The sequence below is a fragment of the Neomonachus schauinslandi genome, chromosome 1 (assembly GCF_002201575.2).
Source record: "Neomonachus schauinslandi chromosome 1, ASM220157v2, whole genome shotgun sequence".
Taxonomy (NCBI): domain Eukaryota; kingdom Metazoa; phylum Chordata; class Mammalia; order Carnivora; family Phocidae; genus Neomonachus; species Neomonachus schauinslandi.
In genome coordinates this window covers 103073216-103100737 of record NC_058403.1, presented here as the reverse complement: position 1 = coordinate 103100737, position 27522 = coordinate 103073216, and the positions used below count along the sequence as shown (strand labels likewise).

General features: G+C 45.6%; 1 protein-coding gene across 2 annotated transcripts in view; it reads right to left on the bottom strand.

Annotated features, from left to right (window-relative positions):
* Nucleotides 1–27066, bottom strand: part of RARRES1 (retinoic acid receptor responder 1) — a 47848-nt gene extending 20782 nt beyond the window's left edge. Inside the window, exons 1-4 of one of the 2 annotated variants that reach the window (XM_044915042.1) lie at nucleotides 26654–27066; nucleotides 11706–11768; nucleotides 9058–9274; nucleotides 5865–6001 (exon numbers count right to left, since the gene is read on the bottom strand). In XM_044915042.1, the coding sequence (XP_044770977.1) occupies nucleotides 5865–6001; nucleotides 9058–9274; nucleotides 11706–11768; nucleotides 26654–26932 (696 nt within the window). In that variant the 5' untranslated portion in view covers nucleotides 26933–27066. The remainder of the gene's footprint in view (nucleotides 1–5864; nucleotides 6002–9057; nucleotides 9275–11705; nucleotides 11769–26653) is intronic. The other variant, XM_021702605.1, reaches the window with a different exon arrangement.
* Nucleotides 27067–27522: the final 456 nt, after the last annotated feature.

The window sequence follows — 27522 nt, the reverse complement described above, 5'->3', positions numbered from 1 at the left end:
TTAAGAGTATACTTATCATGATAAGCACTGAGTAATGTATAGAATTGTTGAATCACTACATTTTATACCTGAAACTCATATAACACTGTTAACTATACTAAAATTATAATTTAAAAAATACAAAGAGCTTTCAGAGTAAGCTAACTACAAAGAATACCTGCATAAACAAATATCTGAGATAAATTCAATTGGTATCTCTTGAGTAACTTCTCCTGAAAGAAATGATTTATTTTGGGGGTTAATAAAGATAAGTTTGTTTAGTGTTGTTATTAAATGGCATAAAGGAAATAACAAAATGACTGTACAAGGGAATGTCACACATTCTTTAAAAAGTTTTATTAAGTTTTATGACTCAATTTCCTACTGTCAATAAAATAACAGACCATCCTTTTTGATAAAAAAAGGAAATTCATATGGAAAATAATTTTTAAACAATGATAAGAAAAATAAGAAAAATCATAAACAACAAGCTTACCCCTACAGGAGCTAGAAAAAGAACAAACAGGGGCACCTGGGTGGCTCAGTCATTAAGCATCGGTCTTTAGCTCAGGTCATGATCCCAGGGTCCAGGGATCGAGCCCCACATCGGGCTCCCTGCTCAGCAGGAAGCCTGCTTCTCCCTCTCCCACTCCCCCTGCTTGTGTTCCTGCTCTCGCTATCTCTCTCTGTCAAATAAATAAATAAAATCGTCAAAAAAATTTAAAAAAAAGAAAAAGAACAAACAAAGCCAAAGCTAATAGAAGAAATAATAAGGATTAGAGCAGAAGGAAATGAAATAGAGACTAAAGAAACAATAGAAAAGCCCAATGAAACCAAGGGCTGGTTCTTTGAAAAGATAAACAAAATTGATAACTCTTTAGATAAAGTTATCAATAGAGGACTCAAATAAAACAAGAATAAAAATGTAAATTATTGCTGTAATAAATAAATAAACCAGAAATGAAGCAGAAACACTACTGACACCACAAAAACACAAAGAAGTAGAAGAGAATATTACAAAAAAGTATGTGCCAAATATTAGACAACCTAGAAAAAATGGATAAATTTTTAGAAACATACAATCCTCCAAAACTGAACCAGGAAGAAACAGAAAATTTGAACAGACCAATTACTAGTAATAAAATTGAATCAGTAGTAATAAAAACTCCCTACAAAAGTCAGAACCAGGCCAGCATTACCCTGATGCCAAAACCAGATAAAGACTGTACAAAAAAAGAAAACCACAGGCCAATATTTCTAGTGAATATACATGCAAAAATAGTTAACAAAATATTAGCAAATTGGTATCAACTATATATTAAAAGGATCATTCAACATAATCAAGTGAGATTTATTCCAGGGATGCAACAGTGGTTCAACATTTGCAAATCAATCAACGTGATACATCATATCAACAAGGGAAAGGATAAAAACCATATGATCATCTCTGTAGATGTAGAAAAAGCATCCTATAAAATACAACATCCATTCATGATAAAAACTCTCAACAAAGTGGGTTTAGAGGAAACATCCCTTAAAAAAATCCACAGCTAACATCATACTCAATGGTGAAAAACTGAAATATTTTCTGTAAGATCAAGAGAAAAACAAGAATGTCTACTCTCACCACTTTTATTCAACATAGTACTGGAAGCTTTACTTGTAGCAATCAGACAAGAAATAAAATCATCCAAATTGGTAAGGAAGAAGTGAAACTTTCATTATTTGCAGATGACATGATATGATATATAGAAAACCCTAAAGATTCCACCAAAAAATGATTAGAATAAATGAATTCAGTAAATTTCCAAGATACAAAATTGATAGACAGAAATCTGTTGCATTTCTATACACTTATAATGGAGTAGCATAAAGAGAAATTTAAAAAACAACCCCATTAACAATTGTACCAAAAAGAATAAAATACCTAGGAATATATTTAACCAAGGATGTGAAAGACCTATACACTGAAATCTACAAGACACTGATGAAGGAAATTAAAGACAACACAAACAAATGGAAAGGTATACCATGTTTCTGAATTGGAAGAATACTGTTAAAATGTCCCTACTGCCCAAAGCAATCTGCAGATTTAATGTAATCTCTATCAAAATACCAATAGACTTTTTCACAGAACTAGAACAAATAATCCTAAATTTCTATGGAACCACAAAAGACTTCAAATAGCCAAAGCAATCTTGACAAAGAAAAACAAAACTGAAGTATTACAATTCCAGATCTCAATATATACCACAAAGCTGTAGTAATCAGAACAGTATGGTACTGGCACAGAAATATAGACACATAGAGAATGAAACAAAATAGAGAGCCCAGTAATAAACCCATGCCAAATGGTCAATTAATCTATGACAAAGGAGTCAAGAATATACAATGGGGAAAAGGCAGTTTCTTCAACAAATGGTGTTGGGAAAACTGGACAGCTACATACAAGAAAGAAACTGGACCACTTTCTTACACCACACACAAAAATAAACTCAAAATAGATTAAAGACCTAAATGTGAGACCTGAAACCATAAAACTTCTAAAAAAAACATGGGCAGTATGTTTTGCACACTGCTTTTAGCAACATACTTATGGATATGTCTCCTGAGGCAAAGGAAACAAAAGCAAAAACAAACTATTGGGACTACACCAATATAAAAAGGTTTTACACAGCAAAGGGAAACATCAACAAGACAAAAAGTCAACCTATGAATGGGAGAAGATGTTTAAAAATAATTTCTCAGATAAGAGGTTAATATCCAAAATATATGAAGGATTCATTCAACTCAACACACACACACACACACAATCTGGTTAAAATTGGACCTGAATAGACATTTCTTCAAAGAAGACATAACAGATGGCCAACAGACATTCAACATCACTAATCATCAGGGAAGTGCAAATCAAAACCACAATGAAATATCACCTTACAGCAGTCAGAATGACTAAAATCAAAAAGACAGGAAATAACTCGGGCTGGCAAGGATGTGGAGAAAAGGGACCCCTCACACACTGCTGGTGGGGGAATGTCAATTGGTGCAACCACTGTGGAAAACAGTATGGAGGTTCTTCAAAAAATTCAAAATAGAAATACCACATAATCCAGTAATCTCATTATTCAGTATTTACCCAGAGAAAATGAAAACACAAAGTGGAAAAGATAAACACACCTTTTGTTCACTGCAGCATAATTTACAATTAACCAAGATATGGAAGCCACCTAAGTGTCCATCAGTAGATGAATGGATAAGAAATATATGGTATGGAGTGGAATGGAATATTACTCAGCTATAAAAAAGAAGAAGATCTTGCCATTTACAACAACATGGATGGATCTAGAGGGTGCTACAGTAAATGAAATAAGCCAGGCAGAGAAAGACACATATGATTTCACTTATATGTAGAATATAAAAAACAAAACAAACAAACAAAACAGACTCATAAATCCAGATGGCTGATGTTTATCAGAGGGGGGAAATAGGGGAAATGGGTGAGTTAGGTGAAGGCAATTAAGAGGTACAAACTTCCAGTTATAATATAAATAAACCATGGAGATGAAAAGTACAGCACATGGCATATAGTGAATAATACTGTATTTACGTTGCACAGTGATGGATGATAACAACAGTTTTTGGTGAGCACTGGCTAATGTATAGAAGTGTCCAAGCACTATGTTGTGCATCTGAAACTAATATAACATTGACTATCAACTATACTTAAAGAATACAATTTTTTTTAAAAAAAGTGATCACTTTTTTAAAAAGATGGGCAAATCTTTGTACTCAGAAGATATTCACTAATGATCCATCCACAGGTGAATCCACTGTTTCACCCATCCATGAAGAAAACAGATTTTAGAAATTTGTACTTAAGGTTCTCTTAGAGCGATCTGACTTTGTTTCCTGTGGAAATGCCCCTCTCTCTCTACATAATACTTTTCCTGACAAGAACCCCAACTTGGGCTACGTCCACCTCTCTGCCTACTCCACCCACACCCAGACAGCTTAGCATGACTGGTCCTCCTCTGTATACACGAGCACAGCTCCTTCTGGGAGGCTGCAGGGCTGCACAACGCCAGGTCCATGCACCCCCCACACTTCCAGCAGCTCCGCTCTTATCCTTGCTCCCACATGATGACTTGGTCTTATTCTTCACTGAGAACACAGAAGCAGTGAGAACTTGCATGCCTCCTGTTAGCATCTGGGCCACTGCCCCGCCATCCGGATGAACTCTCCACGTTCCTGTCTAAGAGCATCTCCTGGATGGATCCTATCCTTCTGCCTACTCAAAGATATGAGCTCCAGCAGTTCTTCCTTCGCTTTCCTACAGGTCCTCCTCTGCCCCTCTCTATTGGATTTTTCTCATCAACATATAAATATGCTGTTAAACCTTCCAACCTAAAAATACAACAGCAAACCAACTCTCTTTCAACACTGTGCTCACCCATCCTGCAGCTACAGCCCCTTACTTTCTTGTACTCCCCTTTACAGCTCAATTCCTTGAAAGAGATGGAGTGTCCACTTCCCTTCTCCCAGTCTTTCCCAACATACTTCACTCAGGTGTTTGCCCACACTGTACCAGTGAGACAGCTCTGGACAAGCTCTCCAGTGACTTCCAACCATCCTAAGCCAAATGCTCAGTCTCAGGCCTCTTCGTACGTGATTCTCTGGCAGCACTGGATACAGTCAAGCTTCATCCTTGAAATACCTTCTTTTCTCATATCTGCAACCTCTGGAGTTGCAAGTGTTGCAGGACTCCATACAGAACTTCTTTTCTCTATCTACACATTCTCTGTGATGTCATCCACTCTTGTGGCTTTAAATACCATCTACATGGTAATTTAGTAGAATTTAGTCTGCCCCAAATCAAGCTCATGTCTTCCCAAATCTGTTCCCCCCCTGGAGTCTTCCCCAATCAGTAAATGAAAACTCTATCCTTCCAGTTACTCAGGTCAGAATCCTAAGATTCATCCCTGACTTTTCTCCTTCTTGGATAGATCTACATCCAACCCATCAACAAACAGTGTTGGTCTGACTTCAAACTATATGAAGATTGCAAACACTTCTCACCACCTCCACTTCTACCACCGGTGCCAGTCACCCCCAGGCCTTGTCTAGATTATTGCAACACTTCCCTGGTCTCCCTGCTTCCACTGTTGTCTCTCTCTGGTCTGTTCTCAAAACAGCAGCCAGAATGATGGTATTTTAAGTCAGATCATGTCACTCCTGTGCTAAAAACCCTCTAAAGAGTAAAAGACAAGGTTCTTCTACTGGCCTGTGAGGCCTTACAGGAACTGGTCCTCTCCATTTGATTTCATCTTCTGGTGCACTCTCCTTGCTGACTCTGTTCCAGTCACAGTAGCCCTATACCCCACTACTATTTCTCCAACCCATCAGCCACACTGCTGTCCTCAGTTCCTTTTGCCTGAAATTGTCTTCCCTTATGGAGGCAGGGCTCACTCACTTCCCCTAGGTCTCTGCTCCACTGTCACCCCTGCTCAAATGAAAGGGGCCTTACCTGAGAAAATATAAGTAGCAATTCTATCAATCCCTTGCATTCCCTCCTCCCTGATTTTTTCCATAGCACTTACTACCACCATTTGATACCTATTAACTATTTATTAGTCCACTGTCTTTATCTTCTCTCACCAGAATTAATTTCAGCGAGGGCAGCTACACTGTGTTTTTTGTTCACTGCTAGGTCCACAGTCTCTAAAACTATACCTGGTCCGTTGCAGGCATGGACATATTTACTGAATGAATGAAATGCAAGTAAAACTGTGTCCATAAAACTAAGAAATTCACATTAATTTAGTCTTAGAACACTGCATTGGTTGTATCTCTTATGACATAAATTGACTTTCGGGATTTTCTCTTACCCATTGGTTAACACTGCTGATCTGTGCCATGTAGTAGTGTAAAAACTGGGTTGTCTTTTCCCACATCACGTAAGAGCTGCCAAGAAAAGCCAAATCCCAAATGGGTCTCAGAGAGGGATCAATATGTCCATGACTGTCTGAGAGGAAGAAAAAAAAAAGGACATTTTCATTATGGCATTTTGGAGACACAATTTCGTATGTTTCAGGAACGTAAGCTCAGCCACATCAGTCCTCTCTTACAGCAAGACCTTGTGCTGGACACGATTTGTTCTTATCTGTTTCTACATCATATGCTGATTTATGTGCTTCAACGTGTCCTGCTGAGTAAAGCTACTATAAAAAAAATTAAGGGCTCTTTGCTGTACCATATTAACGCAAAGTAACAGCTATAATGATACTCAAAGTTAATCTAAAGTCTTCTTAGTTGAGAAGCATTTTAAAATTAGATTGAAAAGTCTATCAATTCTCTTCTCCACATTACCTTCTGGTCCGGGTCTGCAGTCCTTGCAATGGTCTTTACCAATTGCCAAATGTCTGTCCTCTGATCATTGGCTTTAAAGCTAATCAATGAATTGGCAGTATCTCTGTTACTGATTTTGAACACATGAAGAAATCAAGTGAGTTTTTTCTGTGGTATTGTTTTTGGAACTGCCATCTTTTTATTTTAGCATACATTCATAAAAACCTACTTCATATCAGACACTGCTAGAGGTAGGGATACAATGATAAGAAATTACCTTTTGTGACTTTTAGGAACTCTAATTTTAGCACATAATTAATTTATGAGATAACTGTTCATGGACCATCATTTTATGCAATTTGGTGGAGATATCCTTAGTTTAAATAAAGGCTAAATAATAGTATAATATGTGAAGAATAGGAACAAACTTATTAGGAAACTAATCCTTCTCAGAAAAATAATCTTTAGCACAAATTCTTCTCTGTACTGGTGGAACTTGACTTGGCTGGCTTATAATGATGGTCGATTCAAGGTGCCACAAGAGACCCGAAGATGGGTCCCTACCCTCCACTTGTTGACACTGCAGAAACACAGCTGATACCTTCCTCAAGAGGAGGAGGATCAAAATGCTGACAGAGCACAGGGAAGGGAGAGGTTTCTTTAGGCTGGAGAAGTCTGGGGAAAGCTTCACAGAGAGGAGGTTTGAGCTGAGCCTCGGACTCCTGTGGTGTATGAGAGGGTGGGAGTGAGAGAGAGTGAGAGCTTCCTTCATCCAGCTACCTACCACGGGCTTCACCTTACATGCCACTGTGAGCTCAACAAAGCCCACTGCTAGCAGGCGAGTTTGTTACACGAAATGCTGGGAATAACAGGGACAGCTGAACGTAAAAATGTGGGCAGCACTGCTAGAGAATCACTCAGGTGGCTGGACTTGGGCTGGTTCTTCCTAGGTCTTCAGTCTTTTCCTCTGTAGTGTACTTGGGCTCATCTAAAGGAGGCTTGTAAATTCATTAGAAAAGTGAAAATTGTACTCATCATAAAGACCAAATGACCACTTTTTTAGGGGAAAAACAGTGTGGAGCAAGGATATCCTGAAACGGATTAAATGGTCTCACCTATCAATTGTAGAGAACGCTGCCCTACAGAGCCCAGAGCCCCGGACTGACTACATGTTGAACTGAGGCTGCTGAGATCCGAACTGGCCAATCCAAGGACAGCTCCACAGTTCTGACTCACTTCTGTCTAAAACCAAACCTCTCCAGTTTTAATAATTTTGTGTACACAGATAGGCTATAAATAGTACCATTATATGCCTCCACTGAACTTAAAGTGACAACAGAACTTGTAAATTGTTAATAAAAAGGTGTCCTCTATTAAAGAAGTTCTTGGAACTTCATGCCACACTAAGTTAGATTGTTACAGAATGATCCTTGTGGGCATGTAGGACTTACTAACTGAACATAAGGCAGTTTACCTTCACTATTAAAAAGTGTCCAAAATCTAGTGATCCTAAAGCAAATATTCAAAGAAAAGGTCTTATATAATTTCTAAAATTTGTGTTTTAAGGAGAATATATAAAATCTTATTTCCCCAGCTAATGCAAAAGGGGGAAAAATTCCTAAATAACTGTAGATTGTAAGCATCAGTCATTATCCCATTTATTTCAGACAGTACTAAATATAAGCAAATTCTACTACAATGTAAGATTTTGAATTATCCCTCATAATTCTTTGGAACAGGATTTAAGCTGAGTTGTCAAAGAATTACTATGAGAAACATCCAAGCTTCTGAATTCTAGAAAGGCAAGGAGCAGTATTCTGCCTGCAGGTTTTTAAGACTACTTAGTCTCGACAAATGGAGGGGGCACAGATGCACTCAGGAGTGGAGACCACAGGTCCCGCCATGTGGACATGGGTCCGTTACAGTCGCTGGCAAATGTCCCTCGCAAATGAGGGAGCTGGAGAGAGTGTGGGATGTGGAGTGCTACAGTGGTCAGATGTCAAGTTTAATACCCAAGCACAAGTCCAGAGATGACTTTTGTGGTTTTGCAAATTGGATTTGCCAGTAAGTGCTGAGTCTCACTCTGCCCACACATGCACTCAATAGTACTGAGCATCAGAAAAAATGAGCCCTGCTTCACTTCAGCTGAGTCACTTGGGAGGGCAGGGCTCATTTCTTATTAAAGACGGCACTGCTGCCCATTAGCTCTTGACCTAAATGAGACAAACTTGATTCCGCGGCAGCCTCCCAGCAAGGCCCGGAGACAGCTGGCTCGCCCAGCCCTGCACCCAAGTCTGCAGTGGGCCCCGTGGGGCTCTGGCGATGGTGTCTCATCACGTAAGTTTCCAAGGCCAACACCACAAATCTTTAGAAATGTCGCCTCAGGCTCTGGACTCAGCCCTGAAAACTGCCCCCCCTCCCCCGCCACGTTCTTATCCTGTGGCAACTCTACCTCTTCTTTGAAGGTTGAGCTCTTGCCCTGACCCTTGTCTGGGATGGGAAGTGGGGAGATTAAAAGGGCACAGAGAGCTCTTGATGGAGTTACCATACTGTCCTGGAGATGAAGAACAGGAAATTGAGACTTCTGAGTTCTGTTTGAATAATGAGGTGTACCACATTCTATAGATGAATTAAAGTGCCACTTTGGGGATAAAAATGTAAATGATAATTCTATTTAAGATTCAGTCATTACATACATTTCCTAATACAGAAATTCCAGACACTAGTTCGTACCAGGTATGCTGACTACATCCAACGGGGTTTTAAGTTGCTTCATGTGCGTGTAAAGCAGGTAATCCTCTTGTTGTCTTTTGTTCTTCTCGATGAGCCGTGTACAAGTTACATTAACGGCCGGTCTGGGTTTCTGATTCCTGAAAAACACTCGAGCAGAACATTTCCCCAAACGTTCCTCACCATCCTGAAATAAAGATTTTGGAATTAAACAGAATGGCTACTTATCACTCCCCACCGACCCCAATTACATAGGTACACACAGGATTGAGAAGTTCCTCGTATGTGGCAGGATGCATTGGCATCAATATAGAGGCAGTGGTCTTGGCTTTGTGGAAAGTGATTTTTGTGCTCACAGCTGAACACAACAGTCCTTCACTATTTGCTGTCATTTAAACTCCTGCTTTCTGATGATGCCCTTATACAGTAATGCTGGGCATATTCGAAGGAAAGATAAGATTGTTGATGTCTGTTGAGTACTGCTTGGTTCAAACCTCAAGGACAGTAGGTACTTTACTCTCTGCTGTGGACCAACACAATGCTCAGCTGGACCTCAAACTTGCTAACTTGAACCAAAAGATGAAGCTGGTTCCCATTAACAAAAGTGACAACATCCTCATACTGCCTTATGAATTCAGTTCTCTTATACCAACTTTACAGATTAAGATACTGAAGTCTAAGGAGGAACCTACTCCAAGGTCTCACAGCTAGTAAATGCTAAGCCAGGAATTGAGCTCACGTCTGTCTGACGCCAAAGCCTGGCTCTATACTAACTCCATCTCTCTACTCCAAGATCTCATCTGGAAGGAATGGAGGCAGATGTCACCCAAAATAGACCAATCCAAGGGATGTTTGTTTGCATTTGTATTTAAATGCAGACATACTGAGTATTCTGGGATCACCCTCGCTTTTCTTCCAATCCAGAGATACCTGGAGGTAGACAGCTGGATGCTTCAAGTAAACATTAAATGCATGACTCAACCATAGGACAGTGCTTCTCCATCCTCATAGGTCACAAATTCCTTACCCCAACAACAACAACAACAAAAAGCCAGAATCTATTCCCAGAAAGGTGCACGTATGCTCAGACCCTCACCACTGAGCCTAGAATTGGCGGAAGTTCGTGGGCCTCTAGTCATGGCCCCACCCAAACCCATCCATGGGCCCCTAGTTAAGAACTCCTGTTACCAAGTGGTTGATTGAGCAGTTCAGTTCTTTTCACTTTTACAGTCATTGAAACTGGATGACAACAACCAAAAAGAAACTTTAAACAAAAAAGCCCACAAGGAAACAAATTTTAATGAAAGTTGGATCTGCTTAGTGAGTCCATGTCTAGCACTAACTCAAAAAACTGAAGTATGCTTTCCAACGGGAGGCTCTTCCTCCTGTGAGTGCTACTTGGAATGAGAGGAAATTTCAGTAGTGCATTAAAATCCCAATTATCGGCCGCAACAAAGAAGGTGAAGGGTGCATCCCAGAAGAGGCTTTATCAAAGGCAGAATAGAGAGCTGGCACACAATCTCCTTTGATGTCTAAGCCGTTTCCAGGAAAGAGAAAAGGAACTGGGTATCGTCCCCTTTTGTTTTCCTTCCCTTTTGCCCCCCCACCCCAAAACAGCTCCGCAGAATCAAAGCAAAGCACTCTCCTCATCCTCTGAAAAGGAACATTTCAATTAGCTAGCTGTGCTCTTCACAGAAACACTGTTAGTCAAAATAATCTAGTAATTGTTTTCCCTTTAGCTTTAATCTAACACTTTCAGTTTGTAACACTAGAAATCAAAGGGGTCTTCCTTATGCTTTAAGAAAATGTTTAATCCTTAGGTGAAGTAGCAAAGTCAGAATACACCGTTATCTTGTTAGCACTTGTTTCTGTGTACTGGTAAGCATTCTTCCAGAAGCCTCCCTCTGGGCTGGGGGAGTGGGGGTCATGCCTTCCCCTCGGAAGCTCTGCCCCCCGAGATACTTGAATGCGATGCTGCCTGCTTTGACTCATGCACCACACAAAGAGCATCTGGGCTGCTCTCCACCCAAGTTCCAGCTACTGACTCCCAACTCAGCCCAGCACACGGCAGTTCATCTGGCTCTAATTTGTGTATGAGTCTTCTCTGTACTCTCTTCCTAAGAACGGGTAAAGGAAACTTGACAACCATGACCTGGCTTGGTCAGGATCGTAGAGACATTAATAATGCCTATGGCATACATTGGTACTGCTCTGTGTTTTATAGAATACTTTTGTACGGGAGCTCCTGGAATCGGCCTCATAGGATGCCGGCCTGCTAACAAGAAATGTCAACAGCTGACAGGAAGAGGAACGGGTTGACATTTGGGAGTGAGTCATTCTAAGCATTCAGAGGTGCTAGAAGGGGTACCAAAGGGACTGTGAAATTCCCTCCCAGGGGCAAAGGAAGGAGGGGACGGTGGCTCTGGGGACTGTTTTAAATGCAACCCTGCATAAGGCCATGAAGTTGAAGGAGTTCCATCGTGGGTTCCTGTTAGTTCTGTTCTTCAAGTCTTGAGAAGAGAAAACAAAGCATAAAAAAACCAAACCAGAAGCTAACCTCCAGGTCACTATATATTCAGATTTTCACTTTTTAAAAAAATAAATCCACATGAGCTGCTAATTTGGATACTTCACCAATTACGGCAGCTTACCTCTCGGTTATAGTGATCTGTGGTAAACACCAGGTCAACTTGACATTCCTTCTTTGGATTAACCTGAGACATAGAAACAGAATCTTAGCCTAGTAGAAGCTCTGTTAACATCGTCCTATTGAAGAATCACTCTCGTGGCATAGCATGGCATGCAAATGGTAGCTGTAGCATTTATACCGGAATAAAAGCAGTCCTTTTTTGCAAGGAGAAAAGATCTCAAATTTTGCTCTGATCATGATATTCTGCTTGCTAGTGGGACACATACTCACAAAGGGGAGTTCAGAAAGGGAAATGGTTGTATTGAGGGGGCCAGTTGGCTTTGTGAGAGCAGGCACGTCCAGGCCAGGCTGGCAGGGAGCGCCTCTCCTTGCCCCACCCCGGGCGCCCGTGCATCCGTGCATCCGGGAGGGCGCTGGCCAGGGAGAGCCCCCATGCTGCTCACGGTCATGGTCAATAGGGAAGAGGGCGGCAATGGTGCACCCCATTATAGATAATGGGTTTTCAGATGGTGGTACATGAAGAAGGGGGGGATGGGCATTAGTGGCTACTTCCACTAAGGTGGCCGAGGAGAACACCCTGAGGAGGATGCCTCAGCTCCAACACACAGTAGGGAAGCAGCCACCCCCCAGACCCTGGGGCAGAGGGGACCCGCCGCTGAGGCCGGAGGTCTAGGACAGGATGGAGTACCGACACTGAAGATCCTCAGATGTATGGCCTCTCCCTCGCTGGCAGCTTTCACCAGCGGGTGTACTTCTAAACTCTGGAAATGCACGTGTAGCCTTTTAAACTTGTCATCGATTCCAATGCATAGTTTTAGACTTGACAAAGCCATATCACTGAGGCAATTTCAACTGTTTAGAAGAACTTCATGCTATTTGCCATCAAGTTGGAAACATCAATTTTCTTTGAATCTTAGCCCAGGAACACAACAACCAAACAGGATAGTTATTTTTTTTTTAAAGATTTTATTTATTTGACAGAGACAGCGAGAGAGGGAACACAAGCAGGGGGAGTGGGAGAGGGAGAAGCAGGCTTCCTGCTGAGCAGGGAGCCTGATGCAGGGCTCGATCCCAGGACCCTGAGATCATGACCTGAGCTGAAGGCAGACGCTTAATGACTGAGCCACCCAGGCGCCCCACAGGATAGTTATTTTAAATAGGCCAGATACCATCCATTCCTATTTTAGATCCTTAAACAATTTTGAAAAGCTGGAGAATGGAGGGCTAGGATTCTCTGGCAATCATTTATGCAAAGAATATTTAAACATGTGAATGTAGAGATGTCACTGTGGTGGGGGAGGGGCTGCGGGGTGGGGAGCACCCAGAGCACAGCGCAGGGGTAGTTTGCTTAGGACTCATTTTCAATCTTGAAAAAGTTCTGGTGTAAGCTGAAACACAGATTTCAATTTACAGAATTCACACGCACCAGTCTGACTTCTCCTTCATTCACTGTTCACCACCCACCCTGCCAAGCACGGTGTGCGCGATGGGATACAGAGAAACAGAACATCCAGTCCAGCCTTACCAGAGACCCCCTTCTACTGTGGCAACAGGCAAGTCACTAGAGACAGTGTGTTCATCAGTGTGGCCGAAAGCTGCACGTGTGCAGGGTGCTAAGTGTGGGGAGGCTACAGCAAGGGAGGCCTGAACTAGCTCTTTGAGGTGTGGGAATAGAGTACAAGGGCTGGCATTCCAGGGGAGGCAATGAAGCTAGAAAAAAGAATGTGGGGAGAATGGCACAAGGTCATGGAAAGCTTTTTTTTTTTTAAATGAAGAGGACTTGGAACTTGATCCTGAACTCAGAGGGGGAGGGAGGCCTCAGTAAACCTAACTACAATACTTAAGGTGTTGGAAGGATAAGATATGCCATTAAAAGGCCTTAGACAGGGTCAGGGTAAAAGTTCAATGTATGGTCACTATTTTTATCATTAGTAAAATCTATAGACCTGAGGGAGAGAAAGAACTATGCTGGAAATTCAAGTCTGGCCCAAGTTCCAGGTTAGGGAAGAAGGGCAACACAGACTCAAGTTTGCTTTTACTTTGGTTTACTCCTGCCTGAAGCTCCCAATGAGTGGTTAACGGGTTTGAGATCTGCTCCAGGGTCACTGGATAAGGCTCTCCATGGCCTCAGTCTCTGAGACTCCTGAAGTTTGGGGTCTTTGCTTCCCGAGTCAAAGGAACACAGGAATGATGGGCTTGCTGCCTGTGACTCCCCCACCACACTGGGACCCACCAAGAACTAGTACTCACAGAATGCAGCCCCTCTGCTTGCCAGTAGGTTCTAAGCCTTGAATCACTTGTTGCACCAGCCCTGGGGCCCTCTCACCTGCTACATGCAGGACCTTTGCTTGCATCCACTTCAAGGCCCCCTCGAGTGTAGGCCTCCTACACAGGAGTCAGGGACCCCCTCAGGCTGCTAGTTAGGGGGTGGGCAGGATGGGTAGTGTGACCATTCATGAGGAGAGAAGGGGGAAGCAGAGTTGGTAGGTACAATCTCTGGTGCCCAGGAACGAGGGAGAGAAGTCCAGAAGGCAGCTGGATGTTATAGGAGATTCAGGGGAGTAGAGTGGTTGAAGCCACAGAAATGGATGCAACCCCCCAGGGAAGATCTACTTGTACATAGAAAAGAATCCTGAGGACCACCAACCTTCATATCAATAATACATTGCGGAGGGGGGGGTGCTTACTTGCCATAGACAAGGATTCACAAAAGTCTTCCTCATCCTTGATACAACTGGGCGTATTTTAAATAAACTTAGGATAGTATTTGAAAACAGTTTTTTGAAAACACACAGAAGCAAAATGAAGCATCAGTATGTACTCTTTGTAGGGAAAGAAACAGAACTCGATTAACAAAGGCTGTGAGCTGAGTCAGAATGGAGCCTGGCCTTTTGAAGAGTTATTTTCCTTGCTGATTTGATTTCCTTATCTTAATCAGGCACCCTTAAAAGCATCTACATTTTGTCCAAAATAGGATTTTTGTATTTTGGGTTGTGCTTTGTCAGTTATCAAGACGCAGAGCTTTTATCTCCCATAGGGGCCTCTCCCTTCTTCCTTGCCTGAGTCACAAGCCCCTGTGAGGCCGGTTTGCCGGTCCTCCCGAGATAAGGCCCGCGAGCCGCGCCAGCCAGAGTCCGCTCCGTCTGGGACGGTGTCTCGGTGCAGGACTGTGTTCCCCTCTGGCTATCTTTGATTACAACTGTTCTGCAGTAAAGAGGCCTCGGCGGTTGGACAACCCTCCGCAGTACTGGCGGAGCTCAGAGAGCTGTGCTAGGTGCTGGAACACGGGGCGACAGGACAGTGGTAGCCTGCACCCTCCGCACAGTGGGGGGGGGGGGGGCAGGGGGGGGGGGGGCAGGGGGGCGGCCCGCCCCCCCCGCAGGGGGGGGGGGGGGGGGCACGGGGAGAAGGACTTCAAAGAGATCCCTGTGGGACTGAAGATTTGATTACAGATGACTGAAGAGCTAGGAAAGGATAACTGGAGGACTGATCCAGTCTCAGGACCAGGGTCAGTGACCCCTAAACTGAACTGTGAAGATTAAGAAGGAATTGACTTGGGGGGTGGGGGGGTGGGGACAGCGGTGCAGGTAAATCATTCCACAGGGAAGGAACAGTGGGGAGGAAGTTCCCCGAGGAGCTGCCAGTGGGGCCAGAGGGTGGAGAGACAGACCAGGATAAGGAGGGCCCGGCTCGCAGGCGATGGTGAGGATTTTATCATAAGAGAAATAGGAAGCCACAGACAGGAGAGATTTTTAAAAGATCCCTCTGGCTGGAGTGTGGGGAGCTGGAGCTGGAGTGAGGAGGTGTTCAGAGTGAGCACAGGGCACAGAGACTGCAGGAGGCGAGCGGAGGGCCGTGGAAATGGAGAGAAGTATATGGTGGACAGATAGGAGGGCTACAGTGAAGGTAACACTGAATGTAATTCAAGGGCAGAAATAACCGCTAGAATGTAAGTTTTATATTAGGACATTATTACACCAACCATCATTTAAATGATGCTTCTATTTAGAGAACAACAACAGATACCCTAGTGGGTCTGTGCTGGGTACAGTTCTGAGCACTCCACCTGTCCTAACTATGCTAACAGAGCTCCGAAGGCCGGTTCAGACTCATGAGTAATCCTCTGACTAATGCAAATTAAAGAAGCCCTGAGGTATCGCTGTACAACTATCAGAATGGCAATAAATTAGAAAGTGGTTAGGGCCAACTGTGGGCCAGGTCTGGGGGCTGATGAGAGTAGTCCGGTGCAGCCTGGCTGACGTGGTCACATCAAGCTTACATACGCCCTGCAAGCTAACAAACCCACCGCTGGGTACGTATCCCAGAGAAACCGTGACGCTGGTTCCAGGGGACTCATAGGAGGAGGTTCCTTGAGGCACCGTATGTGTAGTGGGAGTTGGAGGCAATCTGGTGTCCATCCCTGGAGGGTGGACAGGTAAAATGGGGGTGCCGGCCACAGAGTGCCATGGGGGTGGGGACAGGTAGCAAACTAGCTGACATACAGCAATGTACATAGATCCTAAAGGCTGTGAGTGAAAACAGAAACAGACAAAATGTATAGCATAAAACCATTTACAAAAAATTGTTTAAATAAAAGTTTGCACACAAACCCAACAATATCTTTTATAAGAATACTGACAAACAGATGAATACACATCAGACTTTTTTGAGTGGTGGCCCATGGGAGGGTGGGGGGGAATGGGAATGGGGATAAAAGAATAAATTCCAGAAGGAGCCTCCATGGACCAAAGACAAAAATGGTCCCCGAAATGAGGCGTGGTCCTCCCTCAGCTTTGCACCTGGGACCAAGACCACATGAACAGGCTTTTAAAAAGATAAAAAGTCATTTAAAAATGTTAAGTCTAAAGTAACTGAGCATGGATGTCTTGACCCCATATCTTAGATTTAGGTCCTTGTTTTTTTTCCCAGTTAGTGGGATTAGCTTTGAGGAGTGTGCTAAACAAATGAGACCTGGTTTCGAATCTAGACGTTCTACTCCCGGGATGGAGCCAAACTCTCCAGGTCAGGTGGCCCTCCCTCTGCGCTGGCTCTTGGTTTGCTACAGCCGCATGGTGCAGAGCTAATCCATCCATTCATAGCTATTAAAAAAAAAAAAAAACTAAGTAGATACTTTTTGAAAGAGCTTACTCTAGTTCTGGGAAAGGTGACAACAGTTCTGGCTTCCCTGAGGGAAGAAGTGTTCCTGGAATAGCAGGTCACAGTGCTTACACCCTTTCATCTCCCTTCCCCCCACCCCCACTCCCAAAGTGTCCAAATGGGAGACAGATTAGGAAGTCTCATATCCGTTTCTTAAAACACAGCAAGAGGTACTGCACTGTTCTAATACTTTCCAGAATATTGGCGCTTTATATAAAAGTCTGCAAACAAAGCAAATGACTGTGTGACTATATAACCTGAAGGGATGAATTAGTAGCTCTTTGCTACAGATTTCTTTTTAATTATGTATAAAAGAGGATTTATGGGCTATAGCCTCGAACACAATGCTTTACAATCAGGGACCACTAATCATACGGATTATATTCTAACCTGGCTTCTGTGTGTGTTTTGTTTTCCAGGTTTCTTGGTTTTGCTCCCACTGGCCGCGAGGGAAGGCAGCCCCCTCCCATGTGTGCTTTCCACACACCGAGCCTCACAAGGAACGGGCTCTTAGGGGAATGAGCAGCACTTTGATTGGGGCTTCCCCTGCAGTAGGGAGGGAAACCGGCTGCTTTTAAAGTCCTGTTTGAGAAAGTGTTCAAAGGGAAGTGTACAAAGGATGACTGAACTCAGTATATTAGATTTTGGGGGCGAGCGTAAGAAACATGCTCCTCACATCCTTAGCAAATCAATATCAAGCATTTATTTAATGCTTGTACATAAAGCATCCTGCTAACCACTGGGAAAGAACAAATGTTAGAATACATATAATGGGCTCTTGCTACATGCTTCTTGTGGTTCTACACAGTGCCTGTGGATTAGCACATCCCCCGAGAGCCATTTGAGGTAGATACCATCATTGCCCCATTTTAAGGATGAAGAAGTGGAGTCAACCACCCCAAGTCACAGAGCTAGTAAGTAATAAAGCCTGGCTTCGGACGGCTGCTCGGCCCTCATACGGCACAGAAGCTGTAAGACAGAGCCAGCAGCCTCTGAGAGAGGGTGGAAAGAAAGCTGTTGAATGCGTGCATGGGGGGGTGGGGGAGGGGAGGGAGGCTGACGGTGCTTATAACCATGGTACTGCAGACAGGACCACCCAAACCCTCTGGAAGGAACCGGCCAGGCCTGTGTATCAGTTTCCTAGGGCAGCTGTAACTAAGTACCACAAATCGGGTGCCTGAATAGAAATTGATACTCTCACAGGTGTGAAGGCTAGAAGTCCAAAATCGAGGTGTTACCAGGGCTGTGCCCCCTGGCGACTCTGCGTAGGATTCCCTCCTTGCCTCTCCCTGCCTTCTGGTGATGGCCGGCAGTCCTGGACGTTTCCTTGGCTTGCAGCTGCAGCATTTCAACCTCTGCTCCGTCTTTAGGTGGCATTTTTCTCTCATGTGGTCTTCCTCTAAGGACATCAGTCGTTGGGTTTAGGGCCCAAGCTAACCCAGTATGGCCTCATCTTAACCTGATTACATCTGCAGAGACTATTTCCAGGCAAGGTCAGGATCACAAGTGCACGGGTTAGGACTTCGGTGTATCTTCTTTGATGGTTGATGGCACAAGAACCCCCAACAGCATGAAAGTGAAGACGATCTGAGATTTTGTAAGGAGCCTCGGGTGTGTTATTTCAGGTGAGGCACAAAGGGGAGCATGAGCCAGTGCAGGTGAGGAAATCTCCAGGGAGGACCAGGACTGAGAGAAGCCGAGAGAAAGGGAGAGGCGCCCGGCATAAGGAAGGAGGTGAGCAGCCAGGTTGGGAGGTCCGCGAGTTAGTGGAAGGATATACTTGGAGTGAAGGTTAAGATGGTGGATTGGGGCCAGATTTGAGAAGGCCTCTTACAGAGAGGTTACTCTCGAGTGGTGGCTCTCAAACTTAAGCGGCAACGGAATCTCCCGGAGGGCCTGCTGAAACACAGTGTGGTGGGCCTTCCCTCCAGAGTTTGGGGTCCGCAAACTGGGGGCCGGCCCTGGGAATCTGCATTTTAAGGAGTTCCAAGGGGGCTCTTCTGCTGGTCTGGGGACCACCGTTTGAGACCTTCTCCTGAGGTGCTGGGTGGAACAGCTGAAGTTCTGAGGGAGGCGTAGAAGTGACAAGTAGCTCCAGTGACCGTCACTAGCATACAGCTGACTGAGAGTCCGAGGACACGACAATTCGGAGGGCCCAAGGCTTTCATGAGGACTGAATGAAATGGAGGAACGTAATTCAAAGTTTGGTTGACATAGTGTCTTTGGCAGTTAGGTCATGGGGCCTCAGGAGGTTAAGGTGGCAGGTCTGGCCCCTGCTCCAGGGAGTGCAGTCAGTAAACTCCATGGCAACCCAGCGTGGGCTCTTGTGCAAGCAGGAACCTTTGAAGGCGGCACTCCGGACTGAAACAGTTCAAATACATACAGTGTTGAAGAAAATTCACTCCTAGCTTCCTATTACATGGAGAGCTACTTTGCTAAGTAAAGACATTTATATATGCATCAAGAAGTTAAAACTGGGGCGCCTGGGTGGCTCAGTCGGTTGAGCATCCGACTCTTGGTTTCAGCTCAGGTCATGATCTCAGGGTCCTGGGATGGGGAGCCCCACATTGGGCTCTATGCTGAGTGGGGAGTGTGTGTGAGGATTCTCTCGCTTGCTCGCTCTATCCCTCTGTCCCTCCCCCACTCATGCATGCGCTTTCTAAAGTAAATGAATACATAAAATCTTTCAAAAATTAAAACTAAATTGAAAAAATAAGTTAAAACTGCCCATTCTAATAGCGCCTCTACAAAGTCATGGTTTATTTTCAGTAAAAAGCTGTGTACTGTAAAACGTAAAGGTTTCTTTTCATGTCAACGCGTCAAAGATTCTTCTTCCACCACATGTCTGGACTATATTTATATTAGATACGATACAATGTTTGTTTGAAGTCAAGTCACTGAAATATCGGTGTGAATACTGGAAATAAACCTGAGGACCTTCATGAGGGAGAGACAATAGGTATTTATTTCCTTTTAGAAACCTAACACCCCCTTTACACTCACTCAAAAATTGGGAGCCGACAAAAGAGCAGGAACGGTGTCCGCAAGAAGCCCTGCTGTCGGCTGTCACAGGGGGCCATGAAAATGCCGTGACTCTGGGGGGTTCCAAAGACACGATTCTGCCAAAAGCTAATCTACAGAAAGAAAACCCTGTGCTCTGGGGAAACGCTGTCTTTGCTTTTCCTCTCTTTGTGGATGGTTGCTCAGCACAATCCCTTCATGTTGCCTTAGGGCTGGTGGTGACAACATTAAACTTCATGCTTTCAGCCTGAGGGGACGGGTGGTGGGGACAACTTCTGTTGTCATCGAGTTCCCAGGTGATTCTTTTTTTTTTTATTAAAGATTTATTTGACAGTGAGAGATACAGCGAGAGAGGGAACACAAGCAGGGGGAGTGGGAGAGGGAGAAGCAGGCTTCCCGCTGAGCAGGGAGCCCGATGCGGGGCTCGATCCCAGGACCCGGGGATCATGACCTGAGCCGAAGGCAGACGCTTAACGACTGAGCCACCCAGACGCCCCTCCCAGGTGATTCTAATCTCCCTTCCCACACACACTGGGCCCCGCTGGTCTGACAGACTCAGCTTCTAAATGTCCCCTCCAGCCTTCACATTTGGTAAAAAAAAAAAAAACATAAATGTCATGCCATTTCAGTAAAAGCAAACTCCCTCATTTTGTAAGGTTAGCTTTATGAGTCAGGCTCGGTGGCAGAGAAGTAAAAGAATCATTTGTGGATAAAAATTGCTGTGCTGTTCTTATGTTCTGGACAGAGAGCTTCAGTGTATTACATGATACCCGGGAATTATCTTCCTGCGTTTTCCTTCTCTTCAGCAATGCCAGATAAAGCAAAGAGTCTATGGAACGAAAGTCCGTGACCTTCGGATCAGGCCCCATCCCGTGGGGTCCAAGGAGACCTTTGCACGTGGACACTCTGCTTTATTAGGTTAAGTAGCAGTGGACAGAAAGACACAAGAGTGCTGTTCAGCCAACTCTAGTTCCAAGTTCTCGGCCCTTGGAAAGAAGCTAAAGTGGACATGGCCTGAGGCGGTGTTACCCTCGGCTTCCCCTCTAGCTCAGGGTGGGGCTAAGTAGAAAAGGCTGGCCGTGAGAGGGATAAGAGGTGCTGGGTCTGCCGCATTCCTCTAGAAGGGCTGGGCCCAGCCCAGCTTGTGTTCTAGATGCCCCATGGTCCCAGCACCCTTCCAGTTATCTTTACGTTCATTGAACAAATAGCATTTGTTTCTTACAGAGCCTGATGTCAGAGGAATGGAGGAATAAAGAGGTCTGAGCCCTTCCACGGTAGAGCAACAGACCTAGCCCTGTTGAGGAGCAAGCATAAAGCAGCCCCCAGTCAAGCACCGAGACAGTGTGCAGGGGGCAGACGTGTTTGGCGGTGAGGAGGTTACCAAGGCTGCAGAGATCAGCCAGACAAAAGGTGTGGGCAAGAGCTGCTATTTCTTGGGCACAGTCACGTGTCCAGCAGTCTGGGGAGTACTTGCATGAGCCCATAGCTACCCCAGAAACTGGGTGAGGTAGGCCGATTAATAGCCCTCAAAGATGCCCACGTCCTAATTCCTGGAATCTCTAAGTATGTAGCCTAACAAGGCAAAGGGAATGTCCTCAGTGTGAAGACTGAGGATCCTCAAGTTAAGGATCTGGAGATTGGCAGACAGCCTGATGATCCAGGTGGGCTTAATGAACGTATTTACAAGAGTCCTTCTGAGGACTCATTCAGGAGACTCTGCTGCTGACTTTGAAGATGGAAGATGGAAACAGGAGCCAAGAAACTGGAAAAGGCAAGGAAACAGATTCTCCTCTAGAGTGTCTGGAAGAAAGGCAGCCCTTCCAACACGCTGATCTAGACTCATTTAGACCACTGACCTCCAGAACTGTAAGAGAATAAATCTGTGGGGTCTTTTAACCTATAAAGTCTGTGGTCATTTGTTACAGCAGTGAAACTAATTACAGATGTTAGTGATTCTTAATGTTGTACTCTGTGTGGGCAGGTCCTTTGGGGACCATTGTGGGTTTATATCCATTTTGCTCACAGCTACGGTATAAGACCCCCTTTGATAACTTGACTTTACTGGGTAGAGACATGCTGAACAAGCACAAGAAGTAACCTAGAGTGGACACTTGCTATGGTTACTATCCCCAACGTCTCCTGTGGGACCCGCCCTGTAAAAACCTCTCCAGCTGAGGCATTACCACAAAGGCAAATAAGTAGCGAGGCTGCATATGTGAGGAAAATCTTTAGGGCGACTCACTGTCCTTACAAGGAGAACTAAGGTCAGAAGCATTCCTACATACTATCTCATCCGGGGGTAGCTGGTTTGGGTGACTGGGGCTAGGTGCCAAGGAGGCCAAGGCCTAAGTTTATCATCAGGGCCAGGTGGCCTGTTCCCATCCTGTGCTCGACTCAGACTCTGCAGTCAGAGCGTGCAGACCAGATGGGTGCTATGGTGGAAGGCTGGGCAGAGACCTTGGGAGCACCTGGGCCTTTTCAGCACGAGCAATGCCTGGGAAGGAAGGAGAGTGTATCTGTTTTGCACTCTCAGGATTGTTAGGTTCCATCCCCAGGGCAGTGTGAGGGAGTGTTCATCTTGCAAATCCCACCCCTGTTCTTCTGTGATGCCTGGGAGGCTTCCTTGAGTGACAGTAAAGATTGGAAAGTGATAGAGGAAGAAGGTTTTTTTTAGTAGAGTAAGTGCTGTCCTAAATGCTTGTGGCTCAGCAGACAGGCTCCGTTCCACTGTCAGACACGTGGCCGGGTGCCTACAGTAGCCCAGCCTGTCTGCCCTGACGGTGGCCTGATGCTTGCCAGAAGTCCACTGTTTTGCTCCCAAACTCGCTCCTACCAGGGGTACCTATTGCCTAATTGCAAACTAACGGTCCCATAAACTGTGAAGAGTGGAAGCACAAAAAAAAAAAAAAAAGTATCATGGTATCATGTCCACAAAATTCAAGTTAAATTTGTAGAAGAAATTAAGTCTCTCAAACTCTTGCTGTTGAATAGGGTGTGGATGAGTCAAGACTGAGCAAGAAGAAAAAAGGGTAAAAGCAGAGGACTGGGCTGTATTCTTTGCAAGTGCTCCCAGCACTGTAAGTAAACCAAAATAGAAATCACAGAGGATCCATAACGGCTGAGTTTTCTTGCCAGAAAACTGCAAGGGGTGACAATGAAATGGCCTTGGCCCTATACCCCAAAATAGGTGATATATTTACATTTACTGATTTTAATTTAAATCGAAGCATTTTGAGGTATGGGTATATAACCTCCCTCCCCCAAACACAGGAGCCAAGAAGTGCAGCGGGCACTCACCTTAAGTGACCAATCCCCAGGCAATGGCGGATTCCGGAGTGGGTTGCCTTTCTCATAAAGTACGTGCATGCAAAGATCTCTAAATGTCAGGGGAGGGGCTGGCCTCTCATCATCTGCTAGGGGCAGTGGTCTCAGGACTTGCTAAGACTCGTCTCAGTGTAAGGGGCAGCCTCTTAAGGGAAGAAGGAATTGGGAGTGGGGCTGGTCCAGGATACCCTGGGTATCAACACCACCCAACATCTCCCACCACTCTGCATTGTGGGTCATGAGGCTGTGCCACATGCTAAGTGGAGGGGAAAGCCAGGAAAAAAGATGGCACCGGGTAGGACAGTGAGGGAACACAAACTGTGGTCTGGGATCTCTCCCTATTATTTAGTAAACAAAAGGAAACAGAATGCTCACTTGGCTCTTTCAGCAGCTAGCACGGATTTCTTCCCAAAACTTGGCTACATTTACTACCACAGCTATTACTGGATTTCACCACAAGAGGGCGAAAAGGTTTCTAAAATGAGAGATTCTTGTACAACTAGGAAATCAAATCAATCAGGGCTGGGAGAGGTCTTAAAATACTTGGTTCACTGGTTTTCAAAATCTTTTTAGCTGAAACCACAGCAAGAACTGCATTCTTCATAGTGAACTAGTTCATGAACATATATTTGAAACACATTTTAGGTACTAATTACTCTTGTTTTTGAAACACACTCTACTAGTTTGTACTCCAACCAATTTTGTTAAAAATTAACCAACAAACCACAAAACATCTGCAACCTACTAACTTGATTTCCTACCCCACTAGTGGGCCATTACCTTGAAAACCGCTGACTTGGCTCCAGCCTCTCATCTTACAAAGGGGTGCATGGGCCCTTAGGGTGAAGAGGGCTCCCTATGAGCTACACTTTTCACACACACACCCAGCCACCTGCTCACCCTAGGGGCAGTCCTGGATGAGTGACAGACATTGTGTAGCAACTGAGCACTCACCCTGGAAATGCACCGATTTAATAAAGAATGCAGACCCATTTGGGGCTGTACCATTTTTCACTTCTTGTCAATACTGTGTTCTTGTAAGTACAGCAGAAATTCCTTCAGCCACTACACTGAAAGCTCCACTCAGGTGATGTCTGCACTCCTCATTCAGGTAGCCAAGAAACTGCTTCAAAACTGAATGAATATCAAAGAGGCTTTCCCGATGATCCCATCCCAATCTGAATTAGGGCCATAATATCTAGCCCAGTGCCAGGCACATAGTAAGTGCTCAAGAAATAACTCATGGATAAATGGATCACCCCTCAGACAGTATATGGTAACTCATATTTTTTATATTTTACAACTGGTACTTATAGCCTCTTATAGAACTCTTAAAAACACCTAGCATGGTTGGCTAGGTCATGGATCATGGATTATTTCCACTCCAAATGAGGAAATAATCAGAAAAGACATGATCTTTCTTCTCTAGGTTGTGTGGCTCACTGGAGGCAAAGCAGGGGCTAGAATCTGGGTTCCCTACAACACCACACCAACCAGCCCATGGCAGTTCCCCAGTAGGAGACAGCACCCCACTCTCAGGTCGCCCCCCCCCCCAAGCTACGCTTCTGCCAGCCCCAAGGATCCTGGCAGGCCACGGCCACAAATTAAGATATACCTTGCCCTAGGCTGCCTTGATCACCCTTGAAGGTGGGCCCCCATTTAGTGGTGATGTTTGAAAGTGGTAGAGGAATGGAGAAAAAATTTCACTGAATTCCTGGGAAAAACTGAAACCACTTTAGTGTCTAGAGTCTCTTGGTCCTGAAAGTCACTGAGCTCTTTTTCCTGGCTCCTTGATTTAAAAACATCTATAACTATTTTCAGGAGAAATGTAAAGGTAAACCAAATGACAATAGGTTATCCTTTCTTAGGGTCAATACCCTGCATTCCCCTACTTATTAACTACCACCCTCCCCCCCACCACTCCCCACATGCATATCTGCCTCCAACTTATTGATTTATTGCCCCACCCCGTTTTGGTTTTTTTGTGTGTGGTTTTTTTTGGTCACAAGGAAAATTCCTTTAAAATTCAGGAACATTATACTATTACAAATGAAAAACACTAACTGAGCTCTTTGAGGAAAAGCAGGGGAATTTTTACTTAACTCATTTGGGTTTTGAGAACTTAGTTATTTTGTGAAAGACGCCAAGTATTTAATGTTCTTTCAAGGGGATGACTAAATTCATAAAAAAAGCAAAGTATTATTATTTAGTTTTTTATGGTCTTGGAAGGAAGAAAAGAATTCCTGGAACTTGAAAACTGAGTTTTCTGTAGGGAATGCTCCTCAATGATAACCAGGGAGCAAATCTTCAGGGAGACTCTCTTTGGGCTCTGGGAGGTGGCTACTCTCCTACTTTGATAGAAAGTTCTCAAGCTCTGTTTCTGCACTTCTCTCTTGAACTAGTAAAACTGAACTTTTCTCCCTGAGAGAGCAAGGATCGTTTAAAAATGTGAGAAGAGTAGGTTGCCTTTTTCTAGGAAAAATTTGATTTCATCAGTCAGTAAATTTAGCCACCTTAGCTACAGGATTAAGTCTTTGAGGAACAAAGTCTCTGTTTCCAAAAGGCCTTCCCCACCCCTGTATCTGACACCAAGACTAGAACAATCTTAAACAAAAATCCTACTGCCCCTCTTTAAAACTCTACACTCAATTCTAGATTTTGTGAGGCTGAGTCCGCAGGCTTTGTGGAATATTTGGGGGTTACTGGAAAGAGCGTCGCTGCTCTTGGGACAGAGTGGAGTTCTGTAACTTTGCAATCTTCTGTTTGATGAAGCAAGCAATGTAGCTCCACACACACAAATAAGGTTCCAACAGCCAGTGCCTGGAAATCAGCAACCAAATCAGGAGCTGCCAAATTCTCATTCATTCCATTCACATGGAAAACAGCCCTGGTCCATTCCCATTAAAGCAGACGCCAGTATTAGGAAGGTGTCTGCACCCTCGGCCAGCGCACCGATTCCAACCACTTTATCCGGAAGCCCTTGCAGGGTCGCCTGCGGTGGAGACAGTCCGTCTACGGTCCGCAGGGGAACGGGCGCAGATTTTAGAAATCCCGCCCAGGACTTCTGCTGGAGCCATGGTGGGTCGCGCAGTGACCACCTCTTTGGCAAGCACCTCTGGATATTCCCAAACAAGATCGAGCCTCGCCTTTGGGGCCTGTTCCTCAGTTTCCCCATGCACCTCTCTCCCAGGAATGGGAGCTGCCCTGTGAAAAATCTACGGCCTCGTAAACGCCGAAAGAGCCAGCCAGCTTCCTGTGCACTCTGCGCAACCATGGGCCGCTGCACGGCCTGACCACTTCGGAGGCGCCGAGGCACTAGCCCGATCTCCCCCAACGTCGTACTCCTCACAGACCCCGTCTCGGATCGGCCGCGGGGCGGGCGGACGGGCGCGCGCGCACAGGTGTCGCTGCCCACGCGGTGCGCGGCCGTGTCACTCGGGCACTCACCGTGGCGCGGCCCTCCAGCACGGCGGCCAGCACTCGCAGGGCGCTCGGCGAGCCCGCACGGAAGTTGAAGAAGTGCAGCGCCGCGCGCGCCGCCTGCTGCAGGAGTCCGCGCTGGAGCTCGGCGTCCTGGAGCCCAGGGGAGTCCTCGGTCCCTCCGGCCCCCGCGGGTGCCGCCGCCACCCCTTGGAGGGCCAGCAACAGCAGCGGCGCGAGCAGCAGGACGGCGGGGCGCGGGCCCCCAGGCCCAGACGCGGGTGGCGGTTGCCCGCGGGGCGGCATGGACGCGGGCGGGCAGGCGCTGGGTTCGACGGTTCGGGCTCCGGGCGGGCTGCGCTGCCGCTCGAGGAAATAAGGCCGCGGCGGGCCACTCCCCTCCGCCCCCGGGGCAGCCCGCTGCCGGGAGCCCGGGTCCCCGCTCGGCCGCGCCCTCTCAGCGCTTCCTCCAGCCCCGGGGCCCCTCCGCCCCGCCCCACTCCGCCTGGGCCCCAGCTGCTCCGGCTCGAAGCCGGGACGCGGCGGCGCCTCCGTGGCGCGGGGCTGGGGGTGTCTGGCCCAGGCTGCGCTGGCAGAGGGACGAGGGGGGCAGTGGAGACTCCTCCCCCGAGGGAGCGCAGCTTGCCCGCCGCCACCCTGCGCCGCCAGCCGGGTCCCCAGCCCAGTCGGGGACCCGGCTGGAATCCCTTGGAGACTTGAACCTGGGCCAGCGCTCAGAGTCCCATCCAGAGATGATGGAATCAGTGGGGTGGATGGAATATTTTGTAAAGGCCTGAGTACTCTATTGATAACTTAGTTTTCTCCCTTCCCGTCACCCCTGGTCTCTCCAGTGGCAAGCACCCACATGGGGCTTGGAAAGCACAGATGGTAGCAAT